Genomic DNA, 25948 nt, shown 5'->3' on the forward strand with positions numbered 1-25948 from the left:
GTTTTAAAAGTAAAGCATGTTGAGCTGCTATTTACCATCCTCTCTGCCCCCAAAGCTGAGGAAAACACTTTCTAATCTTTCTTAACTGTTCAAGTTCCACAGCTTTATTTCATGCCTTCTCCCCTCCCTGTGGAAGCAGGGATCAAACCCAGGACGTCTCACTCATGCAAAGCAAGTTCTCTACTCCTGAGCCATCCCTGGCTTTGCTTCTTATACAAACCTGGTATCACACATATAACTTTGTGTTATTCAAAGGTCCCAAGACTATTAATGTGTGAAAGAAAATAACAGAAAACAATGAAAATCTTCATTAGCTGCAATAATATGCATTTATTTGTAACTATACATTATAAATTATATAAACCATTAACAAAAATTTTGTTTTGAAAATGTTTATTCAAGAATTATGTAATTTCAAATATCTTCCAAAATAGTTTCCTAGGTTGCTACAAAAGAAAGCAAATTCAATAAGAAATTAAAATCATTAAATACGTTTCACTAGTATATACAGAGTGCCAAGCAATTAATTTCTAGCCCTGGAATGTGTACCATGTATTTTGTTTTTCCTTATTAAAGGCTCAATCCAGCACTGGGTATAGGCTATGTACAACAGACAAAGTTCAGTGTTCGTAAGACCTGATATTAGATTCAATTTATAGCTGTGGTAGTTTGTCCACAGGGGTGTCAAATTTGAAGTCTGTAGGAAACAGATCTGGGGCTCGAGGATAGATTAGTCTGTAGGACTGTCTGATGGTAACATCTGCAACACCAGCAATATCTCCAATTTCTAAAAGGCAAAAAAATATATACAGTATTATAAAATGCAAAAGTGAAAAAAATTCTTAAAACTATATTTAATATTAAAATGTAGATAATAGAGTTGTATTAGCATTAAAAGGTTAATGCCTGTAAAACACCCGAACTATGATCAGGGTGAAACAGTATAAAAGACTATTTTTATCTATTTCTTTATGTTTACTTACAGTTCATGGATTAAGTCCCTAAGAGGAACACACTTAGCTATACCCATAGCCCTAACTGCTTGTATTTAGAGCTGCTCCTTTCTCTTCACAATTTTCTTTTTGATAAGAGATATAATTCATGAATACACTGTTGTAAAGAATTCTACTTGAATTTCTACTTGAAGTTTGGAAGTTGCTTTATAAATTTCCCGTAGCTAAGGTTTGTTAAGAGGTTCTTGTTAAAACCCAAATGGAATCATGCACTGTTCTATCTTTTTTTTTCCCATTTTAATGCATTAAAGATCAGATAGCTGTATATTATAACATAATTTTTTTTCACCATTCCACACAAATATTTAAGCTTAAAAATATTAAAATCACTGATCGTTTCTCCAGGTCTATTGTAAAATCCCAGGAGTGACTCCACTTTTACTCTTTTAATTGGATTTCCTTTTAAAGTCAGTAAGTGGGGGCCAGAACGATAATACAACAGGTAAAGCATTTGCCTTGAATGTGAATGACCTGGGTTCGATACCTGGCATCCGATATGGTCCCCCAACCAATGCCAGGATTAATTTTTGAGTGCAGAGCTAGGGAGCATTGCTGAGTCTGACCCAAAAAGCCAATAGTGAATTAGCGACAATAACTGCCACTTGATAACTATTTGATTATCATAAACACTTAATGTGATTTTTAATAACATACCCCCTAATACAAACTCATTCTGTCACCCTTTCAATCAGTTCAATCATGAAATTTTTGGGGGGCGGGGGCTAGGGGGGAGACACATCCAGCTGTGCTTGAGATTTACTCTTGGCTGTGCACAAGGATCACTCTTGGGACCATACGCAGTGCTCGGGATTGAACTGGAGTCTGTCTTGTGAAAAGCTGTGCCTTTAACTTCTGCACTCTATCTCTAGTCTCTCAGGTATGATTAATACCTGATGAAGTGTTCTTCTGATAAGGAATTCCTACCTTTCTGGGTCCTCTTCTCAGCTGACGCCTGTGAGGCCATGTAAATAGCTGCTGCTGCCACAGATATGGGGCTCCTTCCAGGAACCAAGTCCAATTCCACAGCTTTGCGGGCTATATGTGTGGCTGCCATCTGCACTTGTTTAGGAAGACAAAGATTGGAACAAAATCTGGACATAAAGTCCCCAGTTGTAATCAAATCCACACTGGTTTCCAAAGCTTTCAAAATAAGTTTAAAACATCGGCCAATTTCTTTCTTAGAAATTCGTGAAACAGCACATATTTCTGAAAGAAAAAAAGTTTATATTAATTACAACCATGCCTTAAAGATTAAATCATAATCCTCTGAAGTGATACTTCCCACAGAGCAAATTAAAAAATTTTCAATTAATTTAAATGCTTATGTTTCAGTTTTTAAAAAGTTAAACATAGATGTTGATCTTTAAAAATAATAACTTCTCTAAGTTTCTATTTATAAGTCTTTTCAACTGGTCATTGTTTAATATTTACATATTAATTTGTTCAAAGAGTTTACCAAATAAATTAAATGTTCAAGCTAAAGAATGTGTGAGGAATGCTTTTTCTGTGTCGGGGGGTCATTTGGGTATCTGTAATATCAGTCACTGGTATCACAATATAGGCAGATGCGCTGTGGGCAGTTGAGAAGTGCATGTCTGTCCCATCAGGTATCAGGGCCAGACAGACCACATACTTCAGTAGGATTTCAACAGCACACAGATCAAAAGTTCCCACCCCTGCGTTAAAGAAAGTTTCTCAAAAAAAAAAAAAAAAGGAAGTTTCTCAAGCTATATGTCATCGTGGTAGATGCAATCCTTACAAATGTATGTTATAGTCGGATGAAAAAATATTTGATCCTGTTAACTAAAAACCTCAGCTAGCAGACTGGGGTGATACTATAGGAGGTAGGGGTGTGTCTTGCATATGGTTGATGCAGGTTCAATTCCCTGCACCACAGATGGTCCCCCGGGCCCTGACAGGAATGATCACTCAGTCACGTGATTCGGTGACGGTATGGTATTCATATGGGTATATGGTATGGTATTCATCCAGGTATGGCTCAAAACAAAACAAAACAAAACAAAAAATTTAATTTCAATTATCAAATACATCTTTTTCCTTTGATTTTTGGTCACACTTAGCTGTGCTCAGAACTTAATCCTGGCTCAGCGCTTCAGGGATCATTCCTAATGGGCTCAGGGGACCATATATAGGTGCTAGGGATTGAACCTGGGTAGGCTGCAGAGCAAGGCAAGCGCATCTTACCTGCTGTACTGCTGTATATATCACGCAGGCCTAACTACCAAATGCTTTTGTAACAAATTTAGCAAAAACCTTAGCTATGGCAGTAATAATATGAGAAAATGATATAAGAAATTGTAAAAATTAAAATACTAATGAAAGATAATTTTAAACCAAAATGAACTTTGCCGAGTAGGTTAAGAATCATAGCAACACTATAAACAGATTCTCATGTATCTGTGAAAAAAATTAGAACTTAGATGAAAAATTATGTAATAGTTCTATCAAATGGTCTAATTTTAAAAGGAACTGCAAACCATACTAACTCAAAACAAAATTTCATCGACACTGTCAAGATCTGATTTCTCTCTTTTGTAGACTTAGGCAAGGAGTAAGATTTGGTTTTGCATCAAGTGTACAGACATGATTAAAGACTATCTCTGGCATAAGATGCCAGGCTTCAAAGCCCTTAAACAGAATCAATCACAAAATTAATCAATCAAGCACAGAACATGGTTTTACTTACATAAAATATGGCTTAAACCGGAAAAAAGTCAATCACAAGATATAACTAGCAAAGAACGTGGGCTTATTTACATAAAATAGGACCACACTGAAAAATCACCTGAAAAGGACAACCAGTAACATCACAGAAAGAACTTTTGTCAAAGAACAAAGGCAGGCATCTGAAAATAGGGAAATTATGACCATTAAAACTTCACCACAAACAATCAAAACTATTTGACTTTCACCTACTACTTTAACTCAACATTACTTTAATTTGGCATGGAAAACAATGTTCTTATCTATGTAACTTAAAACCTACCTTTAAATGTTCTAGGAACCCCTTCTTGTCTACAGGCAATATAGAGACAAGCAGAAGCTATGGCATCATTAGCTCTTCCCTTCAGGCTCTTCTGTTCATATACTTGTTTGAATAAATTATTTGTTCGATCCTTCAAAGCAGAGAAACTAAGTTTAATTGACTCTAGGCCATTTAGTTAGTTGCAGTATCAAAATTTTAATGTGTTCATAAATTATGCTTAGTCAATGCCAGAATAGCTAAAAGGAGAGACAAGAACTTACAACTATATTCCGAGGAAGGTTGATTCTGTCTGCCATGGTAGTGATTTCCTTGAATGCATTCATCATTGCCCGATCAGAACTACTCATTGTCCTCCGATTCTGGTACTTAGAATTGCCAAATTCATCAAAACTTGCAGCTCCTGTGCCCTATAAAAACAAAACAAAACACCCATTTAAAAAGAAATATTTAAAATAAACTTGCAGCTCCTGTGCCCTATAAAAACAAAACACCCATTTAAAAAAAAATTTAAAAACCTAAATTTCTTAAAAAACCAAAACAACACACACAAAAATGCACAGCATATAGTCTGACCTCTAAGTCTACTTTTTGCATCATCCATATCCACAACAGAAAAAGTACCAAGAGGAGGCAGTTTAAAAAATCCTTTTTAACCGGTTTTTTTTTTTCTCTTTTTAAGATAACACTTTGGTACTGCTGGAGGAGGGGCAGTAGGAATGTTAAGGGTGGGGCAGTCTGATGCTCATCCTGGCAGCTGGGCATGAATGTTCAGTGCTCAGAAGTCAACCACCCCAGCTGTGCTGGGAAGCCATACTATGCTGGGGACTGAAATAAGGATTCTGTGCATGCTAGGTATGTGCTCTACCACTTAAGAATTCTCCCTGGCCCCCTTCAAAAAATACTTTAAGCATAAGACCACTATAAGAGTATCTAATTGACCTAACGTTCAAAAAAGGTGTTCAAAAAAGAAAACAAGCAAAACTTAAAATTTATTTTACAAATTTTCATGAGACACTAAAAATGTTCATACTAGGAAATTACTCTCCTAGGCTCAAAGGCAACATAATGATTAATGAAAAAACATCAGCTGCATTACCACTAATATTTTGTAACACTGTACTAAATAGTAAATATAACTTTAATCATATAATACAACTATGTAACTTGATTATATTAATCATATTAGTATAATTCTATTAAAATTAAGCAAGAGAAGTATTATAAAAAATATTTTAGGAAGAGTTAAACTCCCAAACTATCTGGAAACCAACTTAAGGAATATGTAATATCTCACAAAGAAAATTTAAAAACAATTTCTAAAACGTGACCTAAGGAAATGGAAAGGTAAACTGGGGCCAAGAAAATTTTACAGAGAGAAGCCCATTTTCCCCAAGTTGATTTGCAAATAAACGTAACAAAACTCAGTGAAAATATAACTAAAAATTTGTTTTCTTTTATAGTTTAACAGTGATCCTAACCTTGATAAGACTAGTGAAATGATAAAAAGAACTCTGAGGCAATACCAGATACTGACATGAGATATAGCATTTCACTAACTAGACTTAGAATAGAAATATTTCAAGATGATAAATGTAGAATCTTAGAAGTTATTTTTGCCATGAAAGCATGAATAACTTTCAATAGTACAGGAGACTGATAATAGTTACCTGTTAATAACAGGGAAAGGGGGACGGTACTGGGAACTGAGGGATCAAGTGTGGAAGAATAGGACCATTTTTATATTTTTGAGTCAAGTGTTTCCTAATTTTATTTTTTTTTTTTGCTTTTTTTTCTTTTTGGTCACACCGAGCGATGCTCAGGGGTCACTCCTGGCTCTGCACTCAAGAATTACCCCTGGCCATGCTCAGGGGACCATTTGGGATGCTGGGAATCGAACCCGGATCGGCCGCGTGCAAGGCAAACGCCCTACCCGCTGTGCTATCACTCCAGCCCCCGTTTCCTAATTTTAAAAGAAATTCAATTAGTTGAAATCTTAAGTTTTAAAAGTTTGTAGTTTACTTGCTTTTTCCACACAGAAAGGCAAATGCAAAGGTCATCTAATTAAAAGTATTTCTGACTATTATAAATTCCACTCCCTTCCCCCTTCCCCTCCCTTCCTGTCAATGTCATGATGACCAGCGGTTGTGTATACACTTGGATGCAGTCCTGTGATTCTCACATGTATTTTCAGTTGTGCTTGTTGAGGTCACACTCATTTAGTTGTGATGCTTGCACACATGCTGGTTGCACTGCTTGCCAGAGGGGAGGGGTTTTGTGTCACATTCCATACCATAATGCCTGCACACTCTTTTCAAAAAAATTGTGGTGCTCAAATACACCTGGAGTGGCTGAAAATTGTCTGCGGTGCCAAGGATCACAGAATTGCCAGCCTCCAACTGCAGAGCTGACAGGATCCCACTCAGCACATAGTACCGGGAAACAAATTTACAAGACATCACACTTTCAAACTCATTTCCTGGCACCCTAATAAACTTTTATTTATTTAGGTTTTTGGGCTACACACAAGCTGTGCTCAGTAATCACTCATGGCAGTGCCCGAGGACTATATACGGTGCTGGGGATTAAACCCGGGACAGCTACATACAAGGAATCACTCTGCCTTGCTGTAACATCTCTCCCACCATCCCTAATAAATTTTTATATGTAGTCCATCCTGTGTTCTTCCTCTATATAGAGCACATAAAAATAATGATCTACTTTTTCACTTTACTTTCTAAAAAACGTTCTACAAAGTAGTTCTTATAACACACATACTTCTTTGATCAGTCCTTTGGGATATTGCTACAACTACTTACAGTGCAAGATAAAAGCACAAAATAGAGCCAGTTTGCCAGAAAAATCATGCTACTATCTTACAGAATAGCAGCTAGCATTTAACACAAATACTATGGTACAGTTTAAAAACATTTCTACATAAACTTTTAATATCTCTATAAAATGCTTTTATTCTCACTTTACAAATGAGAAATGTGAACTTTTTAGTTAAGACACAAACTCACTAATAAATAGAAATTAAGCTATATTGTCTCCAATTATCTTGGGTGGTAGTACATAAGATGATATTCAAGAAACATGCCACCATGAACTAATGAAAACTATACTACCTTCAACTTAATTTTTGTGCGAAAATGTGCTGTATGAAAACAGGGGCCTAAATACATGAAGCCTAATTTTGATTAGTTGATCAACTCTTCCCTTTAAGACAGAAGAAATTTATATGGCAATCTTCATTCACTGTATCATCACTGTATCACGGTCATCCCGTTGTTCATTGATTTACTCAAGCAAGCACCAGTAACGTCTCTATTCCTCCCAGCCCTGAGATTTTAGCAGCCTCTCCTTATTCATCTTTCCCAACGATTGGAGGATCTTTCAGGGTCAGGAAAATGAGACCTATCATTACTGCTTTTGGCATATCGAGTACGTCATGTGTAGCTTGCCAGGCTCTGCCCGTGTGGGCGGGATACTCTCAGTAGCTTGCCGGGCTCTCTGAGAGCTATGTTTGAACTCCATCAAATATGGTGTGGTAATTATGGAAAATGTGTAAGAAGAGTCTTAAAATGTTGTTTGTGCGGTCTGGAAAGCAGCCTGGAGTGTGGCAACGGTTGGCTTGTGGAGGTCAGCTCCCGGGGCTGGGTCCCTGGGGGCGAGAAGGGTTCTCACCCATCCCCCTCTGGGGTGCCCCAAGTGAAAACAGCCTGGTGCGGAGTCCCTTCATTCACAGTATTACTAGTAAGTTATTCATAGGCCAAGAGTCTTCACTAGAGTTGTAACTAATACTTTCACAATTTCCCCAACTCCTAAGTTTGGTGGAATTTGTACTTGACCTGAAATGATTTATTACCTTCCCGATCATGGTAGACAAATCTCCATCACTCAGAAGAGGGTTTTGAGAATCTCCAACTCTAGATGGATCCTTTGTTGCCTTATCATTGCTGAAAGTTCTCCACTCAGATCCCACATCAATAACCCGGTCACCTATGAATAAAAACACAAGTGTAAATTATCTTTTTCATGAAGAATTTATGTATCCTGATGTCTCACAGGCATTTTATTCCCAGAAAATCTCAAAATGGGTCTTCAGCTGAAGTATCATGCAAATATCTGTCCTGAAACTTCCCTTAATTAGGCGAGTCATATAATGACCTTTTTTTTTTGTTTGTTTGGGAGCCATATCCACTGTGCTTTGGGGACCATATAGTGTTACAGGGACTGAACTCAGGTCAGCAACATACAAGCAAGTGCATTACCCCCTGTATCATCTCTCCAACCCTCTTAATAATTACCCTTCTATAATTACTATGCTATGATTGTTCATACTCTTTCAGGGGAAAAAAAAAAGAATCAGTAAATATAGTAAAATAAAGTTATCATATGTGATAAAATAGCTACTTTTTATGAGAATATGCTTTACCTAAACTTGTTTCAGTAACTACTTGATTAAGCAATATTTTTTGCCTACTAATTTATACAGAAATAAAGTTTTTGTTTTTTTTGGGGGGGTCACACCTGGCAATGCTTGGGGGTTACTCCTGGCTCTGCACTCAGGAGTGACTCCGAGCAGTGCTCAGAGGACCATATGAGATGCTGAGGATTAAAACCAGGATGGCTGCATGCAAGACAAATGACCAACCCAGTGTACTTATTGCTCTGGCTCCTACAGAAATAAACTTTAAGCCTACGGTCAAAAGTAAGAAAGCATGTAGGCCAATTTTTATTTAGGCAAAAAAGCAGGGTTGGCTTAGTGAGACAGTATAGGTGGTAGGTTGCTGCATGCCTTGTACACAACTGACCTGGTTCAATCCCAAGTTTCCCATACAGCCTCTCGAGTACCACAGGATTAAATCCTGAGTTCAGCATCTCCCAAAACCAAAAATAAAAAAGTCCCAAACAGGGACTGGAGTGATAGTACAGTCTCGGCCTTGCACTCAGCTGACCTGAGTTCAATCCCCAGCATCCCATATCATCCCCCAAGCACCACCAGGAGTAAAATGAACACACAAACAAAAAAAGAAGCAGAGGGTTAGGTATGTTATGCCAAGAAACCAGATATAATATATATATATATATATATACATATATATAGTTGATTACTGCAAATGACTAGTATTAGCTCACCTACTGACAAGAGTTAACTCTGAATATTTGTGCATGTGAATTACAATGCCTTTTTTTTTGGTTTTTGGGTCACACCCAGCGATGCTCAGGGGTTACTCCTGGCTTTGCACTCAGGAATTACTCCTGGCAGTGCTTGGGGGACCATATGGGATGCCGGGGATCGAACCCAGGTCGGCCGCGTGCAAGGCAAACGCCCTACCCACTGTGCTATAGCTCTGGCCCCTACAATGCCTTTTTAGAATGTTCTCAGTCAATCCTCATGGACCTAGAAAATCAGTTACTACTTCTATTGTCTCTTCACCAATAATCTTAATCTGCCAAAAACAACAGAGCTAGAATAAAAACATACATTGGATTAGAAGGTGGTAACTGCATTCATAAAACAAGCTTCTCTACCAAAGTGTAATGAAATCGAAAGTAGCAAACAGACAGGCAAAAGGAACAACAGGAAATCTATGACCTTAAACAATCGAAAGAAGCCTTGGTGGGGCAGGGGATGTAACTGATAGGGAACGGGTACATGCACTGCATAGGAGAGGCCTGGTTTCATTCCCTGGCAGGCTCAAGGTGGGCACCAAATAATAATCAGACAAAATCTGAATCTATCATACTGACAATATAGTAGTTAAGAATGCTGATTCTACCATTTGCTACTTGTCCTTGGACAAATTATCTCATTTTTGTGCCCCCCCCCACTTCCTCAGATTTCAGATTCTTCAATAACTTCTCATTTCAAAAACTATGAAGATTAAATAAGCTAAATACAAGAGCAGTGCATAAAGTCCTTGAAATTCAAAATGAGTGCATATTAGTTATTAACAACCATTATAAAAAAGAGATGAGATACTGGTTATTAACTACTATTAAAAAAACAAAAAGATGGGATGAATAAGGAGAGGAACCATTAAAAATCATTAACCCCTATCAGGAACTGGAGGGTTTCTGCTGAGTGAGGTGAGTCAGAGGAAAGGAATACCTGGGTTCCTACAGAACAATCTTTCTCATATGTGGGATTTAGAGATACCCAATAAAGAAGCAGCAAGTGGCCAAAGGCAACAGATCTGGAAAGCTGGTCCACAGAAGTGAGTTTATAGGGTGAGTAGAGCTAGGGGACAGGTGTTTGAACAGGAGGTGCCTTTAGGAAGTGAGAAGTGGGTACTCAGGCAGCAGGTAAGATACTGGAATGCTATATGCATGAAGTCATCATCAATAGAATTGTAAATAAAAGCAGTGTTTAGAATGCTCACACTTTTAAATATCTGGAAACCTCAAGTGTTAACTGAGATGCTTTATTTCACTGCTTCCCCCTGAACTCCAAAGTAACTTACCATGTCTGTTTTTTCACTGTTTGCTTTGCACAGCCTTTGAAAAGGCAATATGGGGATAAAGAGATAGTTGTGTGTGCAGGAACTCCACATTGCTTCCCTGGCATTGTATGTCCTGAGCACAGAGTCGGGTACAGCCCCCAAGCTCCCCATGAAGACAGATTGTCATTACAGCCTGACAAATAAAATTTGGATTGGGTGCAGGGAGTAAGAGCTAGCCTAGGAAAATTTAAATAGCCCAGAACTGGACAGTGATGCTCATTTTTCCATACACAGCAAAAATATCTAAGCAAGTCATTCTGACATTTATAGCTGGTGCTCAGAGTCACATCTTTTACGTTTTACTGTTTAAAAAAAACTTAAAAAAAAAAAAGACTTCTCAAATAACTCCAATATCATGCTACCATACTATAAACAGAGATATAAAGTATACACGTATCAGGACACAGAAACACTCTTCAAAAGACAAGTCAGAACACAAAGGATTTTCATTTGAAGGAAACCTAAATGACAGAGGCATTTTAAAGGTTACTGTAGAAGAAAATGGCAGTACAGTCTTTTCAAGGGTCAGTATACAAGAAAGTCATTATGCTCGGTTAATAACCTTCTGACAAGAAAAAAGCCTGATAATTAGCAAACATACAAATACACACCTTATGATGTATTAAGTGACTTAGAAATATGCCAACATTTTCAGTTCCTTTTTTTTGGCTTTCTGAGGCACACCCGGCAATCAGGGAACCATATGGGATGCTGGGAATCGAACCCAGGTCGGCCATGCGCAAGGCAAATGCCCTACCCGCTGTTATTGCTCCAGTCTCAGTTCCTTTCTTAACCACACATATATTTTTGTAAAATTAACACCAGAGTCTATACACAAAAAATTTATAAGAGCTAAAATAGTTATACTAGAATATAAGAGCATTCTTTTTTCCTTCATCTACCTCATATTTTAATCATTTCACATCCAAAACAGAAAGCACCTATTATTTATATAGTACACACGGTACATTTCTCAATCATGTATTAGTATTATATTTCAAAGCTTTAACTAAGACAATTTTACCATATTCTACAGCAAACAAATTACTGCTCTATTTTTCTTTTTCAGGCTTTAAGGCTGTGTTCCTGGCTTCGTCCTGATGCTAGGCTCATGGACCACACCTTGGGATTGGGGAACCACATGGGGTGAAGGGACTGGAGCCAGGTCAGCTGCATGCAAGGCAAGTGCCTTACCTGTACTATTGCTATCCCCAACTTTTCTATTTTTTCAAAGACAAATTGGGAACTGCCATTATTAATTCACAATAGTTTTAAATGGTTCAGTCTTTGAGCCTACCTTTTAACTTGACCATCCAGTTTTTTAAGTACTTACCTATAAAATATCTTATGGTAATGTTATACATATAAAAGCTGGATACAACCTCAAACATCCACCAACATGAAAATGTTTATAATGGAATAATTCTCAGCAAACTATTCAAACATGCAAACGACATAAGTAGAATTATAAAACCATTTTTATTTTTAGGCCACATCCAGCAGCTCCATGTGACACGCGGGTTATTCCTGACTAATGGAAGAGTTGAACATGCGCTAGTGCCAGACCACACAATGACAGTTGAACATGTGCAATTAGTTCACTGAGCTATCTTTCCAGCCCTGAAAACTGCCACTATGGGGACTGGGGGGATAGCACAGTGGGGAGGGTGTTTGCCTTATATGCAACCGACCTGGGTTCGATCCCCGGTCTTATACGTGACCAACCTGAGTTTGATCCCCGGCATCCCATATGGTCCCCCAAGCACCACCAAGTGCGATTCCTGAGCACGAAGCCAGGAGTGACCCCTGAGCATTGCTGGGTGTGGCCCCAAAACTAAAAAGGACAAAAGAGAAAAAAATTATAACATCCCCAAAAAACCTGCCACTTTGAGCCCCAAAAAGGTGAAGCATAAGGACCACAGCGATAGCACAGCAGGTAGGGCATTTGCCTTGCACATGGCTAACCTAGGTTTGATCCTGGCATCCCATATGATCCCCCAGCATTGCCAGGAATAATTCCTGAGTGCAGAGTCAGGAGTAACCCCTGTGCATCACTGGATGTGACCCAAAAAAAGCAACAACAACAACAACAAAAAACCCAAAAAAACCAAAAACACCTCATTTCCTAACTAGTAATTGCTATGGCATTTTATATGCTTATTTCAATCACCTTCAGCACTTTAAAGTTTTTTTTTCTTTTTGGTCACACCCAGTGTTGCTCAGGAATTACTCCTGGCGATGCTCAGGGGACCATATGGGATGCTGGGAATCAAACCCAGGTCGGCTGCATGCAAGGCAAACACCCTACCTGTTGTGCTATCGCTCAGCCCCAAGTACTTTTAATTTTTGATGTGACTATTCTAGATACATAATTTCATCAGGTGGAATGTAAAGAACTTTTCCCTTTTTCCCTTTCATGGTTTAACTCCCATTTCTATCTAAGGTACTTGTAAGAAATTTCAACACGATACCTTTAAAACAAGTATTTCCTATGCCTCAACATTATGCACAAAAACAATACATGAACTAAAATACAGTCTTCTATGAAAGCATCCTCATTTTCATATTCTTATATTGGAATAATTGTTATTGTTATATGTCACTAACCTTGTAAGGTGATGTTTCTTACATATACTGTCTTCTACATAATTAAAGTTAACTACAGGGCTGGAGCTAGGGCGCTTGACCTGCACACACTCTGACCAATGTTCAATCACCAGCACCACATACGGTTCCACAAGCAACACCTAGAGTAATACCTGAGCAGAGCCAGGAGAATGCTCTCAGCACTGCAGGGTGTGGCACAGAAACAAGAAACGCTAACACAAATGTTTGTGTGGATTTTATTCTTTAAGAACTTATATATGAGGGGCTGGAGCGATAGTACAGCGGGTAGGGCGTTTGCCTTGCAAGCGGCCAACCCGGGTTCAATCCCCGGCATCCCATATGGTCCCCTGAGCACCGCCAGAGGTAATTCCTGAGTGCAGAGCCAGGAGTAACCCCTGTGCATCGCCGGGTGTGACCCGAAAAGCAAAAAAAAAAAAAAAAGAACTTATATATGAGGATAAAGTATGGTTGTGTAATAGTTTTAGAGGGTCAGTCATTTAAAACAACTTGTTCCTGGGTCAGAGAGATACTACAGGGGTCATGCGCATGCCTTTCATGAGTCTCTGTTAGGTTTACTTCCAAGCACCACATGGTCTCTTGGCCAGGTACAGCCCTGAAGATACCCCAAACTCACCCCACATCGCCAAGTGTGGCCCAAAAGCTCCTGAGCAGCACTGCACCCTTGACCCCCATATGAAACACACTGACCTGGTCAATGGAGTATCACAAGAGAGGGGCCACTACTGAGCCTCTCAGTACTTGGGAAATACACCCCACCAAAAAAAGAAAAACCCTAAACAAATAATAAACAACCCAATCTGCTTTTACAAGAGGTTTATAGACTGTCATTCCTACTCAAGGCGATGTAATCCTTATCTCTTGAGACTCCCAGTCACCAAGGTAGGGGGAAGAATATAATGCTTTATACACTGATTTAATGGTTTCTAACTCATATTGCCCAGTTCATTGCTGCATTTCTAAGGGTGAAGAACTTTACCATGCAGTTCAAAGGAGAACAAAACTGGTGAACGGTCATTTGTGCTGTCCTACATACCAATTCATATGTAAAATGTAGAACCCTTGAGAGAAGGGGTGGATTTACATAGAAATTCACAAGAAAAGATTATTCTTGACACCTCTCTTTTTGATGTCTTACAAAAACCAAGAACTGGTTAGTTTTATGGCATTTTGGCAATGACAGAAAAATAATCTTTTCAGTCCCTTCAAAATAACATTTTTATTGGCTGGTTACTTCAAGTCTTTATTAATAAGATTTTAAAAAATGGTATAAAGATAAATTCCCCATGGTATGTAGCTCTCTTCATTTACAATTCTGTAAGTTTTCTGCTAGAAATGTAAAATTTTCTTCTATTGTACCTTCAGTATCGTATCATATTCACTGGATCTTCAAGCACTACCAAGACTTTTTTGTCTTTACTACTTTACCATTCACTTACTATTCTGGCTTTACTGATCCAATTTTCTAAAAAGTTAATCTACTAACCACCATCTAAAACAGTTTTATAGTGTTTGTCTCCCTGGGATATCTCTTATTCCATTCTGACGACACTTAATAAAAATATTACAGATTCTTTATTTCACTGATGACAAAAATCAGGTACTTTCTGTAACTTTTACAAGTAAACTTGTATCTCAGGTTAAATGGTCATTAAGTCCATAGGATCACTGTTTATTGTAGTGGTATTTCATGCTGAATTTTTTGGGGAGGGACAGTGTCAGGGATTGAATACAGGGTTTGGTTTTACAAATTGCAAGGCAAAATACTCTACCACTGAGCTACACACCTGGCCTCATACTAATGTTGGTACTTATTCATCCAGTCACTCCAAGTCTAGTGGGCGCAATGAAAAAGTTAGAAAGCCCTTCAATCCACACTACTGGTACTCAGTTTCTCTGGAAGACAGGTAGGGTCCCATGCAAATGTATGGCCCAAACAAGATCAACTCCCTGTACAATTCCTTAAGTGTATAGGAAGGACACAGAGGTTTATAGTTAATGCAATCAAGGTAGACCTTTCTCACATTAACTGCTTCTGGTTAAGGTTCTTGAGCTAATGTGACACAGACTCCTCTTCTGACGAGCCACCTTCTTCATGCTAGCATCTTATATTGTAAATGGCTGATGATAGATCTATCATATCTGCATGTCAGTGGAAAAGAGACGAGGAAGAGTATATCCCTTAGAAGAGGGTCTTAATTTGTCTATGTTTCTATTTACAACCCATTGTTTAAAATTTAATCTCATAGCCAAACCTAGCAAGTAACAGGGAAATAGTTTGGTTACTAAATAAAAAGATGCTGGGAAAGTAGGAGCTTCTGTTACAAAGAATAATGGGTAGAAATGGAACAGGGTGGAATATCCCTACACACAACCCCAAATGTATGACCATCTAATCTTTGATAAGGGAGCAAGAGATGTGAAGTGGAGCAAGGAAAGCCTCTTTAACAAATGGTGCTGGCACAACTGGACAACCACATGCAAAAAAATGGGTTTAGACCTTGACCTGACACCATGCACAAAAGTCAGATCAAAATGGATTAAAGACCTCAACATTAGACCACAAACCATAAGGTACATTGAAGACAAGGTCGGCGAAACCCTCCACGATATTGAAGATAAAGGTATCTTCAAAGGTGACACGGAACTAAGCAATCTAGTAAAAACAGAGATCAACAAATGGGACTACATTAAACTAAAAAGCTTCTGCACCGCAAGAGATACAGTGACCAGAATACAAAGACTATCCACAGAATGGGAAAGGATATTTACACAATACCCATCAGATAAGGGGTTGATATCAATGGTATATAAAGCACTGGTTGAACTCTACAAGAAGAAAACATCCAACCCCATCAAAAAATGGGGCGAAGAAATGAACAGAAACTTTACCAAGGAAGAAATACGAATGGCCAAAAGGCACATGAAAAAGTGCTCTGCATCACTAATCATCAGAGAGATGCAGATCAAAACAACTTTGAGATACCACCTCACACCACAGAGACTAGCACACATCCAAAAGAACAAAAGCAACCGCTGTTGGAGAGGATGTGGGGAGAAAGGGACCCTTCTTCACTGCTGGTGGGAATGCCGACTGGTTCAGCTCTTCTGGAAAACAATTTGGACGACTCTCAAAAAATTAGATATTGAATTCCCATTTGACCCAGCAATACCACTGCTGGGAATATATCCCAGAGAGGCAAAAAAGTACAATCGAAACAACATCTGCACATGTATGTTCATCGCAGCACTGTTTACAATAGCCAGAATCTGGAAAAAACCCGAATGCCCCAGAACGGATGACTGGTTGAGGAAACTTTGGTACATCTATACAATGGAATACTATGCAGCTGTTAGAAAAAAGGAGGTCAAGAATTTTGTAGTCAAGTGGATGGGCATGAAAAGTTTCATGCTGAGTGAAATGAGTCAGAAAGAGAGAGACAGACATAGAAAGATTGCACTCATCTATGGTATATAGAATAACAGAGTGGGAGACTAACACCCAAGAACTGTAGAAATAAGTACCAGGAGGTTGACTCCATGGCTTCGAGGCTGGCCTCACGTTCCGGGGAAAGGTCAACTCAGAGAAGCGATCACCAACTACATTGTAGTCGAAGGCCATGTGGGGGAAGGGAGTTGCGGGCTGAATGAGGGCTAGAGACTGAGCACAGCGGCCACTCAACACCTTTATTGCAAACCACAACAGCTAATTAGAGAGAGAAAACAGAAGGGAATGCCTTGCCACAGTGGCAGGGTGGGGTGGGGGGGAGATGGGATTGGGGAGGGTGGGAGGGACACTGGGTTTACGGGTGGCGGAGAATGGGCACTGGTGAAGGGATGGGTTCCCAAACTTTGTATGAGGGAAGTATAAACACAAAAGTGTATAAATCTGTAACTGTACCCTCACGGTGATTCTCTAATTAAAAATAAATAAATTAAAAAAAAAAGTCATTGTCTATATAAAAAAAAAAAAAGAATAATGGGTAGAAAGAGATGAGTAAAACCTTTTAACATACTTATCATAAACTGTAAATTCAACCAAAGATGTTGGTTGACAGGTATCGGGCAAGCATCCTATGTGTTGTATGATCATTCCAGCCCCTCAAAGAATAAAAGATTTTAAGTTTAACATTACTATGTACTTTTCAGAAATTGATTAAAAAAAAAAAGACATTCTGAAGAGAATAGTGATATGTACTTTGTAACTATTCAATAACATAACCAAGTCACTGTATCATACTTTATGTTCCTATAATGTAAACTAGAAAGAAACTCAAATTATTCCTAAGAAACTATCCCACATCGCATTAGAAGGAGGACCTATTTTTCAGATGAAGGTTAAGCTTATGTAAACTTCATTATGGTTACAGAGTTTATAGCACAGCAGGTAGGGTGTTTGCCTTGCATGTGGCTGACTGGGGTTGATTCTTCCCGTTCCACTGAGAGAGGCCGACAAGCTACCAAGAGTATCCCACCTGCACAGCAGAGCCTGGCAAGCTACCTGTGGCATATTCAATATGCCAAAAACAGTAACAGCAAGTCTCATAATGGAGACATTACTGGTGCCCACTTGAGCAAATCGATGAACAATGGGGTGACAGTGCTACAGTTTATACAGAGAGCCAAGTTTAGACTAAAAGGTCACTGATTCTTAATTCTACTAGGAGGTATGAACATATAAGATTTCCCCTCTCAGACTTTTAAGTCTAGGTTTGGATACAATGGCAAATGTAAAAATAAAGACAATCCTTTAAGTACTGAAGATCTCAAAGAATGTAATAAATTGTAGTTATTAGGGGAGTAAATCAATTAACAACAGGATGACAGGGCGACAGGGCTACAGTATAGATGTAGTAGTGTTCCTTAACATACTACCAATGTATGACCTGACACATAATTTCTGTAAGTAGGACCTTTAATCTTTTAGAACATATTTTAAATTTTTCCCTCCTGTTTTATGGGCCATAGAGAGCAATGCTCTGTAAAATGATTCCTGGCCTGGACTCAGGAATCATAATACTTAGGGGACCATATAAGATGTTGGGAATTGAATCCAGGTCAGATGGATGAAAGGCAAGTGACCTACCCACTGTCCTTTCCTCAGCCCTCCTACAAAGTTTTACGTGGGCTTAATGAAAAACAAGACCACTATTTCTAAACTACTTATTGTGAAATCCTAATTTATGTCATAATAACCAATTTCAAGATTTTGTTTGCTTTTGGCCAAACATTTTGGTTTAGGGGAGAGTGATAGTCAGACACTTGCCTTTCAGTGAGCCAACACAGGTTCCTGGCATTTCATATGATCCCCTGAGCCCCACTAGGAGCGATCTCTGAGCAGAGAACTAGATGCTGAGTAGCGCTAGGTGAATCACAAAACAAACAAACAAACAAAAAAACAACAAACAAAAAAACAAATATTCTGATTTCGGGGAATACTTTATGCTGTGTGCTTAGGAAAACATGTGGAGCTGGGAACTGAACCGAGAGCTCCCTCCAACAAAACATGCACTCCAGTCCTTTGAGCATCTCCTCAGTATCCAAAGGTTGTTTTGTTTGCTTTTTAGGTTACAACCAGCAACAATGCTCAGGGGTTACTCCTGGCTATGCCCTGAGGAATTACTCCTGGCAGTGCTCAGGGGACCATATGGGATGCTAGGGATGGAAACCAGGGTCTCATGCAAGGCAAATGCCCTTCCCATTGTGCTACCACTCTGGCCCCCAGTCTCCAAAGTTTTAACAAGCCATTATACCTATCTACTAACTCAATGCTTGTTGATCATAATATATAAATACGGTACAAAGTAGGAATAAACTGATGATTTAAATGATTATACTGCCACCTAGTGTTCAACATCTAAGTGACAAACTCATAATAAGGATTTGTGAAAGGGTTTGGGGGGTGAGGGTAACAGGATTCCCCCTCAAATAGTGCTGTTAAAGTCAACAGTTTCATGGTAGGTGTGACAAAACTGTTTGGAAAATTGAGAGTAATATCTTAGATATCACTGCCAGTATCTTTTTTTAAATTTTATTGAATCACCATGAGATAGTTACAAGCTTTCATGTTTGGGTTACAATCACACAATGATCAAATCCCTCCACCAGTGCACATTCCCCACCACCAATATCCCTGATATACCCTCCTTCCCCACCCTCTCCCTACCTCCATGGCAGTCAATATTCCCCATACTCCCTCTCTACTTTTGGGCATTATGGCTTGCAGCACAGACACTGAGAGGTCATCATGTTTGGTCCATTATCTACTTTCGGCACACATCTCCCATCCCGACTGATTTCTCCAGCCATCCTTTTCTTAGTTATCCCTTCTCTTTAATTCCATCTACCTTCTCCCTTCCGCTCATGAAGCAGGCTTCCAGTTATGGAGCAATCCCCCTGGCCCTTGTATCTACTGTCCTTGGGTGTCAGTCTTATGTGATGTTTATTCTATACTCCAAAAATGAGTGCAGTCCTTCTATGTGCCTCTCTTTCTGTCTCATTTCACTTAGCATGATAATCTCCATGTCTATCCATTTATAAGCAAATTTCATGACTTCATCTCTAACAGCTGCATAGTATTCCATTGTGTAGGTGTACCAAAGTTTCTTTAACCAGTCATCTGTTCTAGTCACTGCCACTATCTTAAGGCTCACTGACATTTTGTCAGTGACTGCCAATCACTTAACATTTCCTATGTTAAAAATAAAAATCCTGTAATTTTAAGGGGAAAGTCAGCTAGTTATTATTACATGTTAAAGTTTATGAGAAAATAGAAATAACTTCCGTTACAGGAGACTATACACATTTAAATATGAAAATGTGGGGGGGAAGAGACAAAACTGTCAAGTTATACTTTTTTCAAATGTAGCAATATCTCCTAATTGTTCTTTTTGCAATGTGACCTTGTCATTGTCATCACCTTTCAAAGAAGGTAGGCACTGTTACTGCTTTGACTAAGAGGATACCAAAATGATCCCTTCTAGCTATAGCTGTTCATGATACAAGCCAAGCTTCCACTCTGCTTCCAAAAACTTCCTCTAATGATATTCTGGAAATCAATCACCACCTAGGAAATATGATTACTCTAAGATAGCCTCACAAAAGCCTCAGAGATAGACAGACCCACCTGAGAGACCTAGAAGCACAGACACCAGCAGTGCATAAGTGATGGTCTCAAGAGAAAATCAAAAATACCCAACTCATTAATCATATACCAGGTTGTCTAAAAATAATTCTAAAAGAGATTACTTTTTGTTTTTAGGCCACACCCAGTGGTGCTCAGGACTTATTCGTGGCTCTGCACTCAGGGATCACTTTTAGTGGTGCTCGGTGACCATATGGGGTACCAGGGATCAAATGCGGGTCAGCTGTGTGCAAGGCAAGTACCATACCCACTGTGCTTTTGCCTGGGCCCCGAAAGATTGTTTCTTTTCTTTTTTGTTTCCTTTTTTGGGTCACACCTCGTGGCACTCAAGGCTTACTTCTGGCTGTGTTCAGGAGTCATCTTGGCTAGACCTAAGGGACAATATGAAATGCCAGGGTTCAAACCTAGGTCAGCAGTACACACAGCACTTTGTCTGTGACCAAGAAATTCTGTATCTAACGTTATCTGGTGACTATTTTTTTTATTATTATTATTATTTGCTTTTTGGGTCACACCTGGCGATGCACAGGGGTTACTCCTGGCTCTGCACTCAGGAATTACCCCTGGCCATGCTCAGGGGACCATATGGGATGCTGGGATTTGAACCCGGGTCGGCCGCGTGCAAGGCAAACGCCCTACCCGCTGTGCTATCTCTCCAGCCCCTCCGGTGACTATTTAAACTGAAGATTATTCAAAATGCTTATTCAAAATAAAGCATATTCTGAAAGTTTTATAATTTATTTATTTTTGGCTTTTTGGGTCACACCCAGCAATGTTCAGGAATTACTCCTGGTGGTGCTTGGGGAACGATATGGGATGTCTCAGATTGAACCCAGGGGGGCTGCATGCAAGGCAAATGCCCTACCTGCTGTACTATCAGTCTAGCCCCTATTCTGAAAGTTTTAGACAATGTTAAATTTTACAGCAAAAACAATCAAATCTGTGCACAAGACCATTAGTTAGAAAATGGGTTTAAATCCCCAGTAACAGGTATGTCCTTCACGCCTGTCTTCTCCGTTGAATACGCATTTTGCATGCATCTGTTTCTTTGCTGCCTATGATTTCTTTTGAATACATTTCCCTTTCCTCTCCTCTCACATCTAAGTTTGAAGCACAAACCATTCCCCCCCACACACACAAAAAAATCCACCACAAAACTACCATTTTACTAAAAAAACAAAAACCAACATACACCCCCCCACCACACACAAATTCCATTATAACCAGCATCTCATAGAAACATAAATTATATGCCCTTTCTACCTTGCAAGACCAGGACTAAATCGATAGCACAGCGGGTAGGCTGTTTGCCTTGCACGAGACTGATCAGGATTCGATTCCTCCTACCCTCTCGGAGAGCCCAGTAAGCTACTGACAGTATCCCGCCCACAAGGCTGAGCCTGGCAAGCTACCCATGGCGTATTCGATATGCCAAAAACAGTAACAAGCCTCACAATGGAGACATTACTGGTGCCTGCTCGAGCAAATCGATGAACAACAGATCGACAGTGCTATCTTGCAAGACCACATGTGTCAGATACTCTGCTCTGTCTCCACAGCATAAAGGTTTTTGTTTTTTTTTTCTTTTTGGGTCACACCCGGTGATGCACAGGGTTTACTACTGGCTCTGCACTCAGGAATTACTCCTGGCAGTGCTCGGGGGACCATATGGGATGCTGGGAATCGAACTCTGGTCGGCCACATGCAAGGCAAAACCCTACCCACTGTGCTATCGTCTAGTCCTGGTTCTTGAAAATGAAGTTTTTAACAGGAAAGAAAGTTAGATCCAGTGTTAACTGTGACATACATGTACTTAGTCTGAAAAAAGATGATGAGAATGTATTTTCTCATCAAAGACTGAGAAAAATTATTTTGTTTAGTAAAAAATAGAACTGGAGCGATAGCACAGCGGGTAGGGTGTTTGCCCTGAACGTAGCCAACCAAGGTTGGATTTCTCCATCCCTCTTGGAGAGCCCAGCAAGCTACCAAGAGTATCCCGCCCTCAAGGCAGAGCCTGGCAAGCTATCCATAGCATACTTGATATGCCAAGAACAGTAACAAGTCTGACAATGGCGGCATTACTGGTGCCTGCTTGAGCGAATTGATGAACGGGACGACAATGTGATAGTGCTACAGTGCTACCTTGCAAGATCATGTGTGTCAGATACTCTACTCTCTGTCTCCAAAGCATATTTTTGTTGTTGTTGTTGGTTTTTAATTCTTGGATCATACCTGGCAATGCACAGGGATTACACTCCTGGCTTTGCACTCAGGAATTACTCCTGGTATTGCTCAAGGGACCATATGGAATGCTGGGAATCGAACCCGGGTTGGCTGCATGCAAGGCCAATGCCCCACCCGCTATACTATCGCTCCAGCCCCACCACAGCATAAAGTTTTAAAAAGGCTGAGGAAAGGGCTGGAGCAATAGCACAGCAGGTAGGGCATTGGCCTTGCAGAAAGCCGACCTGGGTTCGATTCCCAACATTCCATATGGTCCCCTGAGTAAAGCCAAGAGGTAACCCCTGTGCATTGCCAGGTGGGACCCAAAAAGCAAAAACAAAAAAACAAACAAACAAACAAAAAGGCTGAGGAAATAAGTTTTCAGGAAGGCTGAATTAAACTGGCAACAAAAAGCATGGATCTTTAAACTAGCAGTACTAATCCAATAAAACATATGGCACAAACTAAACTTATTGCTATATAACCAATATGTATAAATATATGTACTCTTAAAACTGAGCCTAACAGAGTGTTATGTTCAATTCTATTTTCAATATAATCAGAACAAAAAAATTTTTTGGTTGTTTTTCCAAACTGTTTACATGTCCTTGCGTGGTCGTGGCATAAATTCTTTACTTAACAGGTTATCCTATACACATTTAACCAAAAATATCCAAGAATAAGGCTACTGTATATTGTAACAGAAGTATTTACACAAGAACCACTATCATAAAAAATTTCTGTATTATACAGAAAGAAAATTTAACAATATATTTTTCAGGTCTTAATTTTTTTTTTTTTTTTTTGCTTTTTGGGTCACACCCGGCGATGCACAGGGGTTACTCCTGGCTCATGCACTCAGGAATTACTCCTGGCGGTGCTCAGGGGACCATATGGGATGCTGGGGATCAAACCTGGGTTGGCCGCGTGCAAGGCAAATGCCCTACCCGCTGTGCTAATGCTCCAGCCCTTCAGGTCTTAATTTTAACTTAGTTTTAGAGCAGAATGCAACAGTTTTAATGCCAGATTTTGAAACTAACAAAAAACAAAACTAAAATGAAATTAACTTCCTTTGGTTTGACAGAGTAGAAAAATGCAAATAAAATGAAGGAAAGATGTATTTCACAAACTTACGTCATTACGTCCTACAAGAAATGACGTAAGTTTGTGAAATATATCTTTCTTCTCCAGTTATTTAATCTTGCCCACCTGTCTTGCTAATAGGTGGATGTTAAGCTAATAAAAGGGCTTGAAACCGAACGGAGTATTTTTTTGCAATTCTTTTAAAATGACAGTGGTCAGGAGAGCCCAAAAGCTGAAATTGTCTTCAATCTTCTCTCACATTTGTATACTATCAATTTTATCTTAATACTTTTAGAAGAATAAAAATGCTCTCATCTAACTCTTAGGGATCAACAATTTTCTGTGAAGGAATAAACAGTATACATTTTAGATTCTGTTGAGGCCAAACTGAGGATATTATATAGGCATTAACATTAAAAGAGAAAAAACATTCACTTTTCATTGATGAAAAGAGTGATCGAATCTCAGATCTATTACTGAAAGAATGGAATTGGGGGGTGGGGGGCGGAAGATAACTAGAGTTACAAATTAAGTGCTCTCTTATCAATAAAAAATATTCATCTGTTAATACTGCGTCATTAATATTTTAATATTTTATTTTTCAATGTCTTTTCACACAGCTAAGTACTAAGATGCTTGGAAAGCATTTATGGAACTTCATGACATGAAGTTTTCAACATGTCATTACATTGTGGACTAATCACATCCAACTGAAAGTTAGAAGCACCTTAATTGCACAGTTAAAACAAATTTTGAAATTTGAAAATTTCCAATGCATTTGCACCAGATCTGAGAGAACCCTAATGAAGACATTTGGAAGAAATATCCATTGAGATATTTATTGCTTGGGAACGAAGACCTTAATATTATTTAACAGCTGATAGTACTCAAAGTGTATTATTTAACACTAAGTGTGATTCAAAACATGTTAATTCAGAGAGCTGGAGAAATAGTACAGAGGGGAGGGCCCTTGCCTTGCACAGGGCTGACCCAGGTTTGATCCCCAGCATCCCATATGGTCTCCCAAGCATAGCCTTGATGTGGTTTCCTGAGTGCAAAGCCAGGATGAACCCCAGAACACTGCTATGTGTGGCCAGAAAACAAATTAGCAACAAAAAAAGGAATATTTAGTATCTATTTTCAACAAAACTTCACTGAACTGATGGTTACATCTGTGAATGAGAGTGGAATTCATTGCTGACATCACTAGCTCCATGCAGGCCATTAAGTACCTGCTAATAATAAATAGTACAATTATTAGTACAAATAGCACAATTAGTAAAATTGGCCCTCAGAAATCTTTATTTCACAATCTTTGTAAACATATAATTATCTCCTTTGCTCCATATATCTCAGCATACTCCACTCAGGTTGTACTGAAATAATTTAAAAACATTGCTTTGAAAATATTTTCGTGTCTAGTGATTACATACAGAGGATTCAGAGTCATTTTAAACTGCATCAACTCTGAATAAACAACTGAAAAAGTTAGAAATATCTGTCTAGTCATCAAGATTCTAGGATAAACTTTTAAAGTAATTTGCGTTCATCTTTGATTATTGCTGTTGCTTCTAATGCCCTTTACTCTTCACACAATAGTTCTTACGGACAACAATTTTAAGAGTTTATTTTCTCTTCAACTGCTACAAATCAAAATACAATTACTTAACACATATTGGTAAGAACTTCCTTTTATGACCAATAAATGAATCACTCTAAAATTTACTTTAGCACTAGCCTTTTTTTTTATTATTATTATAATGATGTGAGGCCGGGGAACTCAGACCTTCCTGTACTCAGTGCTTTAAGCCATGTCCAACACTCTAGCTTTACTTTTTTTTATTTTTGTGAAAAATTCTATGATGATACTTCATTTTATATTTTTGAAACCTTCTGACCATTATTTTTTGAGTTGGGAGTACTATTAAAGTCAAAGTTTACTATATTTTTTAGAACTCAATAACGATAAAATTATGGAATAAGCACCAAACTCTGCCATCTAATTCAATAACAAAATAAACCCCAGATCACTGTTCCTTTTGTAACGCATGATACACAATGTTCACCCTTTTGCAATTGTGATATAAGGAGCAATAAGCTGTAACAATTGTAAATTGTAAAAACTGTAAAAAAAAAGAAAATATGTTATAGAATAGAACTGTGATTGGCCTTCAGAGATATGCTATGGAGTTATGACTACATCACTGGGGTTTTGAAATGCACTGAGCAGCAGTATAAAGTGATAGAAGCATTAGAAGCATTTAGAAGTTTTGCTACAAATACTAAACTTGGCTGTTGCGATATTTTAATTTTCAACCACTGAGAAATGTGAAAGCTAATCTTAGCA

The 25948-nt window shown here is 38.8% G+C and overlaps 1 protein-coding gene across 3 annotated transcripts in view; it reads right to left on the reverse strand.

The window, feature by feature from the left end:
- Window positions 1-306: 306 nt before the first annotated feature.
- The window catches only part of GTF2B (general transcription factor IIB), a 33060-nt gene continuing 7418 nt past the window's right edge, over window positions 307-25948 (reverse strand). For all 3 annotated transcript variants that reach the window (XM_004603301.3, XM_055139139.1, XM_055139138.1), the window contains exons 3-7: window positions 7886-8019; window positions 4281-4427; window positions 4021-4150; window positions 1938-2219; window positions 307-787 (exon numbers count right to left, since the gene is read on the reverse strand). In XM_004603301.3, coding sequence (XP_004603358.1) covers window positions 654-787; window positions 1938-2219; window positions 4021-4150; window positions 4281-4427; window positions 7886-8019 — 827 coding nt within the window. In that variant the 3' untranslated portion in view covers window positions 307-653. The remainder of the gene's footprint in view (window positions 788-1937; window positions 2220-4020; window positions 4151-4280; window positions 4428-7885; window positions 8020-25948) is intronic.

The sequence above is a fragment of the Sorex araneus genome, chromosome 5 (assembly GCF_027595985.1).
Source record: "Sorex araneus isolate mSorAra2 chromosome 5, mSorAra2.pri, whole genome shotgun sequence".
NCBI classification, from domain to species: Eukaryota; Metazoa; Chordata; class Mammalia; order Eulipotyphla; family Soricidae; genus Sorex; species Sorex araneus.